This window comes from Tiliqua scincoides, chromosome 6, assembly GCF_035046505.1.
Source record: "Tiliqua scincoides isolate rTilSci1 chromosome 6, rTilSci1.hap2, whole genome shotgun sequence".
NCBI lineage: Eukaryota > Metazoa > Chordata > Lepidosauria > Squamata > Scincidae > Tiliqua > Tiliqua scincoides.
The window spans coordinates 14,374,341-14,388,440 of NC_089826.1; the positions used below are offsets into that span (position 1 = coordinate 14,374,341).

The 14,100-nt window shown below is 45.8% G+C and overlaps 1 protein-coding gene across 2 annotated transcripts in view; it reads left to right on the plus strand.

Annotated features, from left to right (window-relative positions):
• CCSER1 (coiled-coil serine rich protein 1) overlaps window positions 1-14,100 on the plus strand; it is a 741,465-nt gene that overhangs the window by 321,608 nt on the left and 405,757 nt on the right. For both annotated transcript variants that reach the window (XM_066632826.1, XM_066632827.1), the window contains exon 7: window positions 3,465-3,548. In XM_066632826.1, the coding sequence (XP_066488923.1) occupies window positions 3,465-3,548 (84 nt within the window). The remainder of the gene's footprint in view (window positions 1-3,464; window positions 3,549-14,100) is intronic.

Consider the following 14,100-nt stretch of genomic DNA (forward strand, 5'->3'; position numbering starts at 1 on the left):
ACTCCCAGGAAAGTGCCTAGGATTGCAGCCTAAGAGCCCAATCCTATGCATGTCTACTCAGAAGTCCACTTTAGTGAATGGGGCTTACTGTGGATAGGATGGCAGCCTTAGAGTCCAATCCTATGCCTGTCTACTCAGAAGTAAGTTCCATTAGAGTCAATGGGGCTTCCTCCCAGGAAAGTGTGGAGAGGACTGCAGCCTCAGAGCCCCTCCTCTGCCTTGTCTCCTCAGAAGTCAGTCCCAGTAGAGGCAGTGGGGCTTCCTCCAAGGAAAGTGTGGAGAGGACTCAGAGCCCCTCCTCTGCCTGTCTCCTCAGAAGTAAGTCCCAATAGAGTCAACGGGGCTCGCTTTGCCCTCGCACTTGTCAGCCAGAGTTGCCTGCTGCAGGAGGAAGCCTGCCTGGGAAAGGACGAGGTGGGGGAGAAGAGGAGCCCTATTGGGGGGGGGTTGTGCTGGGCTGGGCGGGGGAGGCTGGGGGGACCCTCATTCAGTGACTGCGCTTTCGAGGGGAGGGAGGGAGGGAGGCAGGCGCTGGGCTGGGAGGCGGAACTGAGCGCGGCGGCTGCTTGTTGCAGGGGAAGCCCATCAAAAAGGTGCATAAAAAAGGTGCCGGAATGCCATTCCGGTGCGTTCCATTAGAAAAAAAGCCCTGTCCGGGGGCATGTGAGTACCACCAGACACCACCTGAAGTTCCACTGATGGTACCTGTACCACTAGTTGAGAAACACTGGAGTAGGCTCTTTGGGACTTAGGGAGTGGCAGAGTAAAAAATTACTTTCATCTCTGCTGCTGCCTGGGCCCCAGCTGGCTGTGGAGTCTGTTTTGGCGCTGCTGCATTGCATAGGCCAGCCTTGGATAGGATTGGGCCATAAATACTGCACTGCACCTGTTGTGGTATTGGAATACAAAATGTCTCTCCAGCGCAAATCCCAGAAAATGTCAATTTTCCCCCCTCCTATTTCTTTCACTGACTTTAGGGTCACTTAAGGTTTTTGGAGCTATTTTGATCTGTCGCCATCAACGTAGTGCCTTCTTTTACCAGATAATCTTTATTGCACTTTTGTTTGGGGGTGAAAGGAACTTCAATGTAAAGGTGCCCATAATCTCTTCAGGTGCGGCTACATTGTGGGAAATTAGCCTCTTGCTTGGACTAACCCTAAATTCCTGTGAGGAAATTTCTGACGCACTGTAGTTTTTCCTCTCCCTCATGTGAATGTACTTGCTTGTGCCTTTCTTTTCCCCTTCACCTTAAAAGCTTCCTTAACAAATTGTGATGCGTTTGACAGTAATGGCCCAGAACCAGCAAGCCTTGAAATGATGACCTGTTCTTCACCTCAGGTTTCCTGGTACTTGCTCCTTTTAGGCCTTTCAAGGTACATGTGGATTGAGTAATGCTTGTGGATAGCGGTTTCTTTTTGACAGTGAAGATGCTGTCCTGTTGTTGACTCCCACCGTCATCTCACCCACTCTCCTGTCTCGCAATGTCTTTGCTCTTTTGCTTTCCCATTATGGTGTTTCAGTGGCATTTATGCTTGAAATGCTTTCTTGACACTACTTTTCTTGCGGGGATTTTATTAACATTTTGCCAATTTCATGTAGAACAGTTTGGTCCGATGCCAAGACTGGCTTTTTAAAAACATTGTTGAAGAATCAAGGTTCACCAGTATTGGTTCGGTTTGATGCCTTGTTTTAGCATAAAGTCCAAATGCAGTCACATACCATGGTAGCATTAAGTCTAATATATTTAAAATAAAATACACATTGCATTGAATGGGGACCCATTTGAAATTGGCTTGGATTGGTCCCAATCCCTAGTTGGAGAAACACTGGACTGCACCATGTACTGGCTGGTCATATAGAACCAGTTGTTTTGACATACATTTGTTCTGAGTTCTGGACAAACCTCTGAAATGGAACTAGTACATCACTTCGGGACTTGGGGCCCAGCGCTATCAGCGTCAGTGCTGGCGGTACATTTGCTACCACTGGCTCTGGCTGTCACAAAAGTGTCATGAGGCACTTTGTCGCCGATAGCAACATGCCACTGGTGCTGACGCAATGTCAGCCGGCACTGAGCCTCAGCACCAGCAGGTCAATGCTGAAGCACAGGCAGTGGTGAGTGTCGCTGCTGGCCGTTGCAACATGTTTTCAGTGCAGGGAGAGGGTTGGGAGAAAGTGGGGAGGGTGCAGAACTGGGCAGGGGGGAGGATAGGGTCTGGGAGGGTCTGGAGATGGCAGCAGACTCTGCCACCATATCCTATTCCCCCTCCCGAGCTAGGAGACCTGATCCAGGTCTCCTTGGTCCTGTGTCTGCTCAAAGATGGGCACAGATCCAAGTAGACCCATTGAGGCCAACATAGGTTGACATGGGGTAGGGGAACATTAGTTCACTAGAGAAGTTTAGGATTGAGCCATTAGTGTACCCGCAGTGCATACCGAACTAGAGCCCACCCATTTCAATCCTCTGAGGGCATAACTTCACTACCAACTTATATAGTTAGCTGTAATCACTCTTCTGAAAGAATTTCAGGAATTGTGGTTTGTTGACAGTGTGGTGAACTGTCTTTAGGGATGCCCCTCCATCAAAAGGATGGACACATAGCATACTATTATGTGTCTCGAACCTTAAGGGTGGGATTTATTAAAAATCCAGTTGAAATAAACAAATACAACTACGGTTGTCAAGGTTCCTTGGAGAGAGGGATGATGAGAAAACCCGTTTAACTCCGTAGTGTAGATGAACCCTGATAGCACAGAAGCTTGTTCTGGTTTCAAGCCTCAGCAATTTTATGCGCACTTTCTATATCAGTTTAATTTCATGCTCCTTACCAAGCCCAACCTATAACCCTTGTTGTTTGAATCTCATTTAGAAGTGTACTAAACTCACCTACAGATCACTAGGCCTGGCTCTGTGAAAATATTGTTGACTGTCATGGTGAGCTCTTTCTCTTCATGGAAGGGTTGCTTCCTTTTCGTTACTGGAAGTGGGCCTGAGCCTCCGTTTCTTTTTTTTTTCTGTCTACAGCCTTAGTGGTGTGTGTGTGTGTGTGTGTGTGTGTGTATGTTTGAATCCCCAGTAACGCATCTGAAGTGAAATTTCGGCAATGCTGTTCTGTGCAAACAGAACTATGAAAGTTTATGGCCATCTGTTCCTTCGCTGAAATAAAGAGACGCTTGACAAGAGCTTCAATGAAAGGCTTAAAAGAATCTGACACTAACAAAATGGACTTAACGCACAGGGAGCTGTTCGTATCTCTTTGTATATAATGTCTTTGAATGCATTAGGTTGTTTATACTGCAAACTTGGAATATGTTATTAAAAATATCGCACACAGTAGAAGGGCATTGAGTTTCATTACTTGGATGTAATTATCTCGCACTGTTTGAAGCTGCCTTTTCTTGTCAGGAGCACTAAAGGAAAAAGCAGTAAGTCTATTATAACATGTCTTTTGATGTTTTTATAGGATATAATGAAAGATGAATGCTCGACGCTGAAACTGCAACTGAAGGAGAGAGATGAAGTCATTTTCCAACTCCGTGAAGAGCTGGTAAGCAAGGTGCAACCCTTGTTTCCTTTTGATACTCACTCTACCTGACAAGGTCACTTCCTGGGAACCAATAAATAAATGTTTCATACTTGTTGTAAGACTGATAGCTCTGAACTATATTAATCATTGACTCTGATTCAGGCAGACTTTATGACTCTTGATAGCCAGGAATTGTCCAACTCCAAGAGGGCTACTACCCAGGTGCTCTGATAGTGGCTGTTTGTTTCAAAAGACTGCATTGACAGTTGCCTTGCAGTGTCAGAGACGTTAATCACTGTGAGAGAAAAGCCACCTCTCCGTGTGGTGCTTGACAGAACAGTACATGTGTTCCTGCCTGGTGATTTACTATGAAGGTTGTGTTCTGAGGAAAAAGCTATCCAGAAAAATAGCTAAGTGTGCTGTTTATTTCCTCTCAAAACAGACATGTCTTCCATTTGGGAAAAGAAAAAAAAAGCCACTATTACCACGGTGTGGTACAGATTGAGTCTGTATTCATGAGGGTTCTGTTTGCAGAACTCAGGTAGATGGCAAAAATTTCATTAAAGCAAACCTGTTTAAAAAACAATGTCCCTTTGCTAGACAATTTAAGAACATCCTTGCTGACCTGTGATGTAAGACAGAGTCATTAGGCAGACAGTCCATCAATCACTCTCTCTCCAAGCGCCACTCTGAGCCAGCGACCCCTCCCTTCACCCAAAGCAAAGTGAATATCTTTCTTTCATGTGCTTAGGGGGAAGAGTGGGGTGACTTTTCTGGGAGTGAAGCTGTCTGTCTAAGTTCCTGGAGAGAGAATGATTGATGAATTGTCAGCCGGCTGCCCGCTCCTGCATTAACGAGGCTATTGTTAAATGACTTTTCCCCTTTAATTTAAAGGGCCCTTCTCATCGCGTTGAGATAAAATCCCAGGTGAAAAATCTGTGGATAATTAGGTTATACCTGCATTTTAAATGCAAAATTAAAAGATGAATGCATATGAGTTGTCTTTGGGTAAGGCTTCCATATTGGGGTTTGAGGTCTATGACCTTTGGTTAAAAAAAACAAAAACTATTTCTAAAATTCATGGTAACTTTTATGAAAGAAAGCTTTTAGCATTTCAGTGAACACCCTGCACTCAACAATTCCTATAATTAAGTCCGTGCATGACTTCCTACATTGTCATATTGAGTTGTCATATGGCTCCAAAGACCCCTTGAGGCAGTGGGGTAGTCCTGAAAAACAAAAGGGGTTTTGATGAATTTTTAGCCAGCAGTACAATGGTTGGAGTCTCTGGCATTCTCCAAAAGGAGCTGACACTCAGTATTTGGTGGGACCAACTTCTAGGTGGGTTGTTTGTGTGTGGGGCATAAGAACATAAGAACAGCCCCACTGGATCAGGCCATAGGCCCATCTAGTCCAGCTTCCTGTATCTCACAGCGGCCCACCAAATGCCCCAAGGAGCACACCAGATAACAAGAGACCTGCATCCTGGTGCCCTCCCTTGCATCTGGCATTATAACCCATTTCTAAAATCAGGAGGTTGCGCATACACATCATGGCTTGTATCCCGTAATGGATTTTTCCTCCAGAAACTTGTCCAATCCCCTTTTAAAGGTGTCCAGGCCAGTCGCCATCACCACATCCTGTGGCAAAGAGTTCCGCAGACCAAAATACATACAATCAGAATTCAGAGGAGTTAACTGAGGCAGCCACTTGTGGAACCTTTGCAACTTCTGTTATTGCAAAGTGGCTGCCGGTGGAGCACACAGTGCTCCATCTGTGACCTTTCTGGGTGCACTGCCATGTAAGGTGGCAGTGCTCCAGAACCATCACCAGTGCTGTCTACGTCCCCCAAAGCAGGTAAGGAAGTGGTTGGGGCAGAGAGTGGGTGAAAGAGGGCTGAGCGGGAACCCTGACCAGTTAACCATCCCCACCCTGGTCCCTTCTGAAAAGCTGCTCTGTAAGGTTGCAGGATTCTCTGGAGCTGTGTGTGATGAGACAGGGGGAGACTGCAGCCTGGAAGGAAACTAATGAAACACACTGACCCATATGATATCAAGAGTGACTGTCACTTTTGGACATATTTTTTATTTCAGGCAATTATTACTGTCTCTATAGTGTGACTGTAGTGTAGACAAACTTAACTGACTGTTTGGTTTCACATTACATGGCATCTACATTTTTCCATCCACATGTTTGTATATTAATAAATGGGACGCTTAAATCCGTTTGCATGGGAAAAGTTAATTTGTTTGCAAGAATGAAAAGAGTTCTTACTCAGAGCTTCTGCAATATACACTGGTTATCTGTGTTCAGATGTGATTACATTAAGCAATGATGTATTATGTAATTAGTATATAAAATTAAGTGACAAAATGGAATACAGAGCACATCAAGCTTTTGTGCATTACTGGAGTACTGATGCAACATCCATCTTGTCTGAAGAATATATTACAAAGAGGCTGGCAATGTTTTTCTGTGCAACATTATACTCTGTGAATATATTGTGTTGTAACTTCCTTGATGTTAGCATTTCTTCCATAGTGTAGAAGAATGGGCTGTTGAATCAAGCATGAGAACAAGAGTTCTCTGGGACAATGTCATGGATCTTAGATTGCAGCTCTAACACTGCATCTTTAACACTATTTCCACTCCCACCTACCCCTGGGACTGGCCTGCTCATGAGGTTGGGTGATGCAGCTGTTTCAGCAGCATGCTGGTGACCTGGGCGACCTTGTACAATTGCCTTGTGGGTACCCTGCATGTGCCTGGACACTTAACCTTTCCTTCTGATCAGCCACCTTCTTCCATCCCCATCATGCATCTTTTCCCACTCTTCAAGACGCTTTGTCTCTTCCTCAGGGCTGGTTCCAGGAGTGGTGGGGCCCAATGTAAAACATTTTGCAGAACCCCTATCCCCTTGTACTCCCCTTAAAACACAGCACCTGGAAATAGGTGGCAGTGATGTTATTATGTCACCACCAACTGCTTCCAGGAGGCCCAATTTCGAGCCAATCAGACCCTGGGCAGGGGGGAGCGCCCACACAGAGTCACTCCATTTGCTTCTCCAGCCTCACTGTGGTAGCAGACACTCAGCTCACTGCCCCAGACAGAGACCCATCATGCACAGAGCCCAATTCAGTTAAGTTGGCTGAATTGCCCTAAGGCCAGCCCTGCTCTTACTCACTTGCTCCCTGGGTTTGGTAGCATTTTTAAACTCAGAGAGCGAGCAGGGAGATTTGGTGGAGTAGCAGAAGAGGATGGGGAGGGTACATGTGCAGGCTAGTTTGTGGATGCACTACCGTTTTAAAAATAGAGGTGATAAGGGGATGTGCCATCTGAGACATGGATTCAGCTTGGACCAGCCAAGGCTATCATATGGCATATCACATTGTGCATTCAGCCTGACCATATTATCACAGGATATAATTCTGAAAATAGGTACGCTGCAGCCAGTGTGATTCTAGACATTTCATGTACACTGCAAGAACCGTTATAGTATTCAGGGATTATATTGGAGTCACTGCACTAATAGCTATTGAGAAAAATCTCATTATAATGCACAACTTTCCCATCAGTATCATTAAATTTATCATACACTTAAAATCTCTCAGCCATTGCTGAAATCCAACTCAATAACATTCTCCATTTGCAGAGCATTAAAAACAAACAAACACAACACCAGGACCCACCGCTTCCATTGAGAAAAATAAAATATCACCACCTGAAGACTGACCTGAGACTTTCAATGTTGCTACTTCTTAGGAGGTACTTAATACCTTTAAAACAAGCTGTTGCAACATATGCAGAAGACGTAGAGGTCCTATGTTTAATCCTGAATGATTTAATCAATGGCAGGCATTAACATCTTTTAATTTGATAATATCTGAGATCCAGAGCATTAGAAGCAAAGCATATGTTTCTCCTGAAAAATAAAGTGAGTTCACTCAACTTTACCTGTTCCTGTCCCCACCTCCATAATATAAGTATAATTAGATTATCTTAGACGTTCCAAAATAATCAGATCTTTTTTTCTGCATGATAGTTAGGCCATGCTAATAAAATGCAGTCATGATCTTTTACACAAGCTATAGTCCTACTTATCTAATCCTATGTATACACGACTATGTATAGTCACTGAGGTTTACTCCCAGGAAAGTGTGGATAGGATTGCAGCCTATTTTTTATAGCATAATCCTAACCAGGTCTACTCAGAAGTAAGTCCTATTTTGTTCAATGGGGCTTACTCTCAGGAAAGTGTAGTTAGGATTGCAGCCTTAATTCATTACTGTGAAGATCATTTCAGGGGAAAAAAGATAACTCACAAAAAATATGCAAGTGCATACCTTTTTATAGCACAGTAGATAGAAACAGAGAACTAATTTTAATTCTCCTCAAAATACATATAAGAAATTGAATTAAATTTTGTGCCCTTGAAACTTTAACAGCACGATAATCTCTGTTAAGAGTAATGGCTGTACGCATGAAAATCATATTGTGTATTCATATTTATGATAATTCCTTACTTGTTCTGCATTCTATTATAATTTGTGATCTTGTTTCACGTTGGCTACTTTATGATACGATATTATAGGTCTATGGATGATTTACATAAGAAGAGACAGCTGTAAGTACTTTCAAATCTTCTTTCTTTCTCATATTTAGGAAACATCTGAGCAGAAAAGAAATAGATTAGGTGTACTTAAACATTATTAAAGTGTCAGATTCCCTTCCCCATTTTTACAGGGAGAATTAATTGCATGTATTCCAGAAAAAGGCTTATCTCAGCAGTAATTACTCTTCAAGTCAACTCTGCGAGGCAGCTGTAGAGTGTGAAAATGACAGTATCCAATGATACACAATGTGGATTAGCCTCCAATTCCTCGCGCTCTCTGAAGCTTTGATGAAAAGCTGTCAGTGAGATAGAATCTTTAATATTCCCTTGCACTTGTGGAGGTGATTCTGCATATTAGTTTAAGTCTCTATCACAAAGCGGCGCCACTCGTTGCCGGATGCAGATAAACGATTGTCGTACCGTCGCTGCAGGAAGACGTTTCTGGTCTGATGCTGATTCCCGTACACATATTTGCATAGAAATAATATGGCAGGTGTTGAGTGTCTTGGCAATAAAACTCTGTCCTTAAGTGTCTCAAGAGAAGTTACAATGTGCCCAACATTCCTTTAATAATAATGCATTGCATATGCTTGTCTTCTGTTAAGGTGTCACTGGTAGACTTGTAGCTTTAGGAGATATCTCTGATTTTACTGACAGGTCTCCTTGCATAGTTAGATAAATATGACCTGGCTTTACTTTGAAAGCGGCTTCGTCTTTCTGTCACACTGAGCAAATCATAAGCTAGCAGTGTTTGGATAGATATGGCGAAGAACGGCATGTCTTTTATTTCCTGTCGGTTCCAGCGTTGTTATTAAAAGGACATCAAAAATTACCTGCCGCATTATTTCTCACATCAGAGTCACAACAGCAATGATAAATCATTTCATTAGCACTGTTAATATGCTCCTCTACATGACAACGTCATGATGTGCGTGAATGTAAACTACAATTTACACTTGAAGCTGCCTTATGCATTTGAGGGCCAATGTACAAACTTGCTTGAACGTGTTTTACAAGATGCTTAAAATCTACTCTTCTATCACACAGGGCAGTGGCAGGGTTTGAATCTGATCGCAACTGTGGAGCCTAATTCTTCCCCTTGTGCTGTTTTCCCACCTAAAACCCTCCCTGCTATTTGTCCCAGAACTGTTCTTCATTCCCTGCAACAGCCTCTTTGGCTATTAGTATTGGATATGGGCAATTTTTAGTGAGGAAGCTGGTTTGGAGAAGGCGTTAAGGAGTTAACCCTTGTCTCCCTGCACATCTCAGTCTCAACCAGTATTCTCCCTCACTGCTGCTTTTCGTGAAAGAAGAGGTACTTCCTGTCCTGTCCTAATTTTCGAATCCTGCCGACTACGCCAATGTGTCCCATCCAAATATCTCAACTCCCCTCCAATGCCCACTTTTTTGGCTAATTAACACCCTCTTTATCTCTAGAACAACCGCTGTGGTGTGCAAAGGAATGAACACAGAACTCCTTATCTATAGCAACTACCCAAATTTATTGCTATGAACACAGACACTCCCTGCAAGTCCTCTTGTCCAGAGGCTTTCCCTCCCCAAAACTCCACTTAGCTCAGTGGGTAAAGGTCTGAAGCCTCCAATTCAAGTCCAATTCAGTCTCCAAAGCACAATCCAGTCTTCCCAGTCTTCTGTTTCCTCCAGCAGAGTCCTAGCAGTCCCCTTCTCCTGTAGGTCTGGGTCAGCTAGCCCTCTTGGTCTGGTTCCCTCCGGATCAGGTCACGTCTCCCTCTGGGTCAGGGTCCGGGTTTCCCTCTGGGTCAGCGTCCCACTTCCGGCTCTCCCTCTGGGTCAGTGTCTGGCTTCTTTGGTCCTTCTGAAGCTGCCTTTTATCCTTTGTGTCCCATTAAGTGCAAATGCAGCTCAGCTGTGAGCTACCTCCTTAGCTCATTCAAAGCCCCATCAAGGTCAAATGAAGCTCAGGTGTCCAACCAGGTCTCCATTGGCCTTGATTGATTACAGCTGTGGAGCAAGCCCTGCCCTTCCCAGAGCTGTCAACCAGCTGTCAAAACATGGAATCGCTGGCAATACCACAACATCCACCTGATGATCTTCTGATCTTCCATTACACTTCCAGTTTCATGTCCTTTAAAAACACATGCTGGCGGAATGTGTGTTTCACCATTGCTGACTGCTGCAAAGCAGCCATAACGTGTGCTCATGCAGCGCATAGAGTAGCATGCTGCTGGGAAGGCTGGATTGCTAGTCACTTGCCGGAGCAGGTGAATCAGCAGGGGAGGCAACAGGGAGGGCAGGGAAGGGCAAAATGGTACAGGAAGGGAGGAATGAGGCAGGAAGGCTGCAAGAAGGGGTGGATCCAGCGGTGATGGTGCATCAACCTAGACCCTTTGTTGGCAGCCTCCTCACCCCCTTTCTTTCCTCATACTTGTGCCAGGGAAATCACTGACACAGATCCGAGGAGACCCATTGCTGAACAGGAGCCTTACAGAGGGGTAAGTTTCCCTTCCAAAGCCTCCCAATCCACACCCTTCCCATCTGGATGCATCACACACCTTTTAAGCGCACACACCTTTTAATGGCTATTGATCCATTGGGGCCAATATTGTCTCTTATGGGAGGCAGTCTGGCAGACTTCAGATTCTCAAGCAGAGATCTCACCCAGGATCCTTTTTTGCCAGAGATGCTCGATATTGAACCTGGGAGTTTTGGTTGCAGTTTTGTTTGTTTTTGGCATCCTTCAGTCTCGGAAGACTATGGTATCGCGCTCTGAATAGTGGTTCTGGAACAGTGTCCTCTCCAGTGCGCGAAGCCTGGGTAAAGTAGATATGGATGATAGACTGTTACCCATGCAGCAAATCCCCCCTCTCCGTGTCACTGAAATGGTCCAATGGAAAGGCAGAAGCCAGTACAGTTGGTTCCAGCGGTGTCGCAGGAGTTGCCAGAATGTGACTGTGTTCAGCCATGAACTGCCTCAGGAACTCCAGCTCCGAATTCTGCCTCGAGGTTGACTCCTGAAGCCTTTTCCATAACTGGATGTAGCCACAAGGCAGTGGAGGTTTGGGATCAGAGTTTTCCTTCTCTCAGATGAGCTGCCTTCCCAGGCTGACCAGTCCCATCTACCCGGTGACTGTTTAGTCACTTCTTACCACAAGTACAGCCAAACTGAGGGCCTATTCTTATCCCCAGCCCCCAGTTTTGGTTAGATACAACATTATTCCTTATTCCTGGTTTCCAATCATTGTATTAAGCAACTACATGATCTATTTCAAGGATAGGTAGTTTGACAAAGAGAACTGTTTCAGTTGTGTTTGAACCTTATTTCCATACAAATGCAAATATTTTTAATCATTGTGAAAATAACAAGGTGTTCCATTCGATGATAAATCATTTTAGCAGAGATGTACAATCATGGGGCAGTCACTCTGGCCGACTGTTGTCCTCGGGAGTGAGAGGAATATGATAAAGCTGTAAGGAAAATTAGAAAGCCGTTTCGGTCTCCTCCTAAATGGGTTCTCTGACAAGTACTGAAATATTCATTAGAAACTGATGATACCATTTCCCTAGGAATTCCCCCACAGCCCCTTCTCAAAATGTATTATTTCCAAACTTGGTTACGATTTTGTTACCAGTTCTCTATAGTACATAAATAACATTCATGGCAAATAGAACAGCTTGAACAATAAAGATTCTAAAGCAGCAACAAAAAGCATTTAGAATCCTCTGTATGTTTGTCTATATATCTTTCCATTGTATAAATATGTAATTTGCTTCAGAACACTATCCTATCCTCCCCCCCCCCAAGCCATACCAAAAACTGGTGCTCTGTACCCAGTGGGGGATGGATTAGGAGGCATCAGAGGCAAAAAGGGTTTTAAATCCCCTTACACCTCTGTAAGCCTCCAACTCCACAATGGGTCTCCTTGGACCTGCAGTAGCAATTTCTTGCACTGTAGGTAAAAGGGTTATGGTCCAGTGAGCACCATCGCCGCTGGACCTGCAGCCTCCCTGCCTAGTTTAGCCCCTTCCCTGCCACTGTTCCACTCTCCTCCTCCCCCACCAACTTACCCACCTTGATGTGTCCAAGAGGATCTGCTGGCATGCTGCGGGAAGAGTCTGGCCTTCCCACTCTGGCGGCATGCACCTTCACCAGCTCCTGGAGTGCTCTTTACGACTGCCAAAGGCAACCAGCACTGCCAGAATAGCCCTCCTGCATAATGTGGTGAGCAGCTATTGGTCGGGGGAGGGGGCAAGCTGGGGCGTGTAGTTTAAAGGCCTCTTTGTTCCTCGGCAGCAGTGGATCTAGCCACCTTGGACTCAGGACCAGTGCAACTTCTAAGGAGGCCTCTCCTGCGCTGGATCCCACGTGCAGCGTGTTTGATCTGTAAGATGGGAATGGGGGTTTGGACAGGCTCTGCCCAAGGAAAGGATCAGGTGCAGTCCGGGCACACTTTCCTGGGAGTAAGCCCTGTGGAGCGCAGGGAGACTTGCTTTTGAGCAGACATGCTTGGAGTGTGCGCTCAGTCCCTGGCCTGGTGGGCGGAGGGGGCAGGCTGCCGCCTTCCAGCTTGGAGCCGGGTCTCCCTGCTGGCCTCGCCGGGGTCTCCAGTGCATGTGGCACTCGCAGCTCCTGCTGCTGCTTCCTGGAAGGGCACAACCTGCCTGCTGCAGAACCTCTCCAGGGGTTGCTGGAGAGGGACTCCGTGATCGGGCGCTGCTCCAGGGCTCTCGACTTGCTTGGCTTGTGATCAGCATTGTAGACTTAGGGCTTTCCACTACCTAGTACAGCCCCTCTTGGGGGGGGGGGGTGCTGGAGGATCCCACAGTGGGACTCCAGATATGGCTGGTCTTGCCGCCCAAAGTGGCTTGGGGGAGCTGGAGAGATAGCAGTCACCCGATAGCTAGGGATAAGGCTTAGTAGTCCAAGGTACTGGGGATGTGCCATGGGTGCAAATGTATTTTGTTAATTGTAAGCGCCAAGTTGCGACCAGCATTGTGACTCTGTAAGCATCTGGGCAGAGCTTCACTTCTCTATGCATTTTGAAATGAGCATGCAGACACTTTTGCCTGGCATGTCTCTTGAATAAATAATAACAGAGCTGAGGTCCTTCCCCCTTTTAGGAAGAGCATCCTGGCAGCTGGCTCGGGAGGCACGCCTGGACTCCGAGCACAGTCCTCTGAGACCTTGGCTCAGCATTGACCAGTATGCCACCTGGGCATGGGTGGCATAACCTTGCAGTTCCAGCTGCCTGATTAAGACACGCAGGTTCAGCAGATTTTGCAGGTCAGCTCCCTTCCCAAGGAAGGTCCCCTTTTTCTCTCATGCCCTCACTACTGGTGCCAGAGAAAGAGGCCTTTCAGTTAGGCCCAGGAACGTTTGCATAGCTGTCATTTCTGTTTACGTCAGGAGCATTAAGACGGTTGGATTACACTAGAGGCTTGCAAAATATAAAAATGCTGGCGGGTTTTAGCAGAGCCGCGTTTGTAGTTGCGGATTGGCACAAGCCAACTACCCCCTGCATCATGCGTGGCTACTAACAAGGACTTCAATTACATTGCCTTTGGCTTGTGAGGCTTTGCTATGCAGGCCAGTATCTCGGTATCTCTATGGGGACGCATTTCCCCAGTGCGGTGCTTGCCAAATTCAGGTTTGCTTCCCCCCTACCAAGCTTTGTGGCATGATGGTTGCAGGTTGAGTCCTAACACACCATACTTACACCTGCAGATGTATAAGACTGACCAGAAGGGGCATGGACGATGGTGTGATGGTGGCTCCCCTAACTCACATCTGCCCAGCTCACACCATGTCCAACCACCTGCAACTATATCCTCCCTGGGAGGGCCCACCCTTTTTTTATGCAGGCACCTAAACTCCTCCCTATAAATACTTCATCAGTTTCGGATGATATTTAGGGGCATATTGGGAGCCCCTGGCCATCTCTGGTTGCTTACAGCCTGCGCTCCATCTATATGGGAGCCACT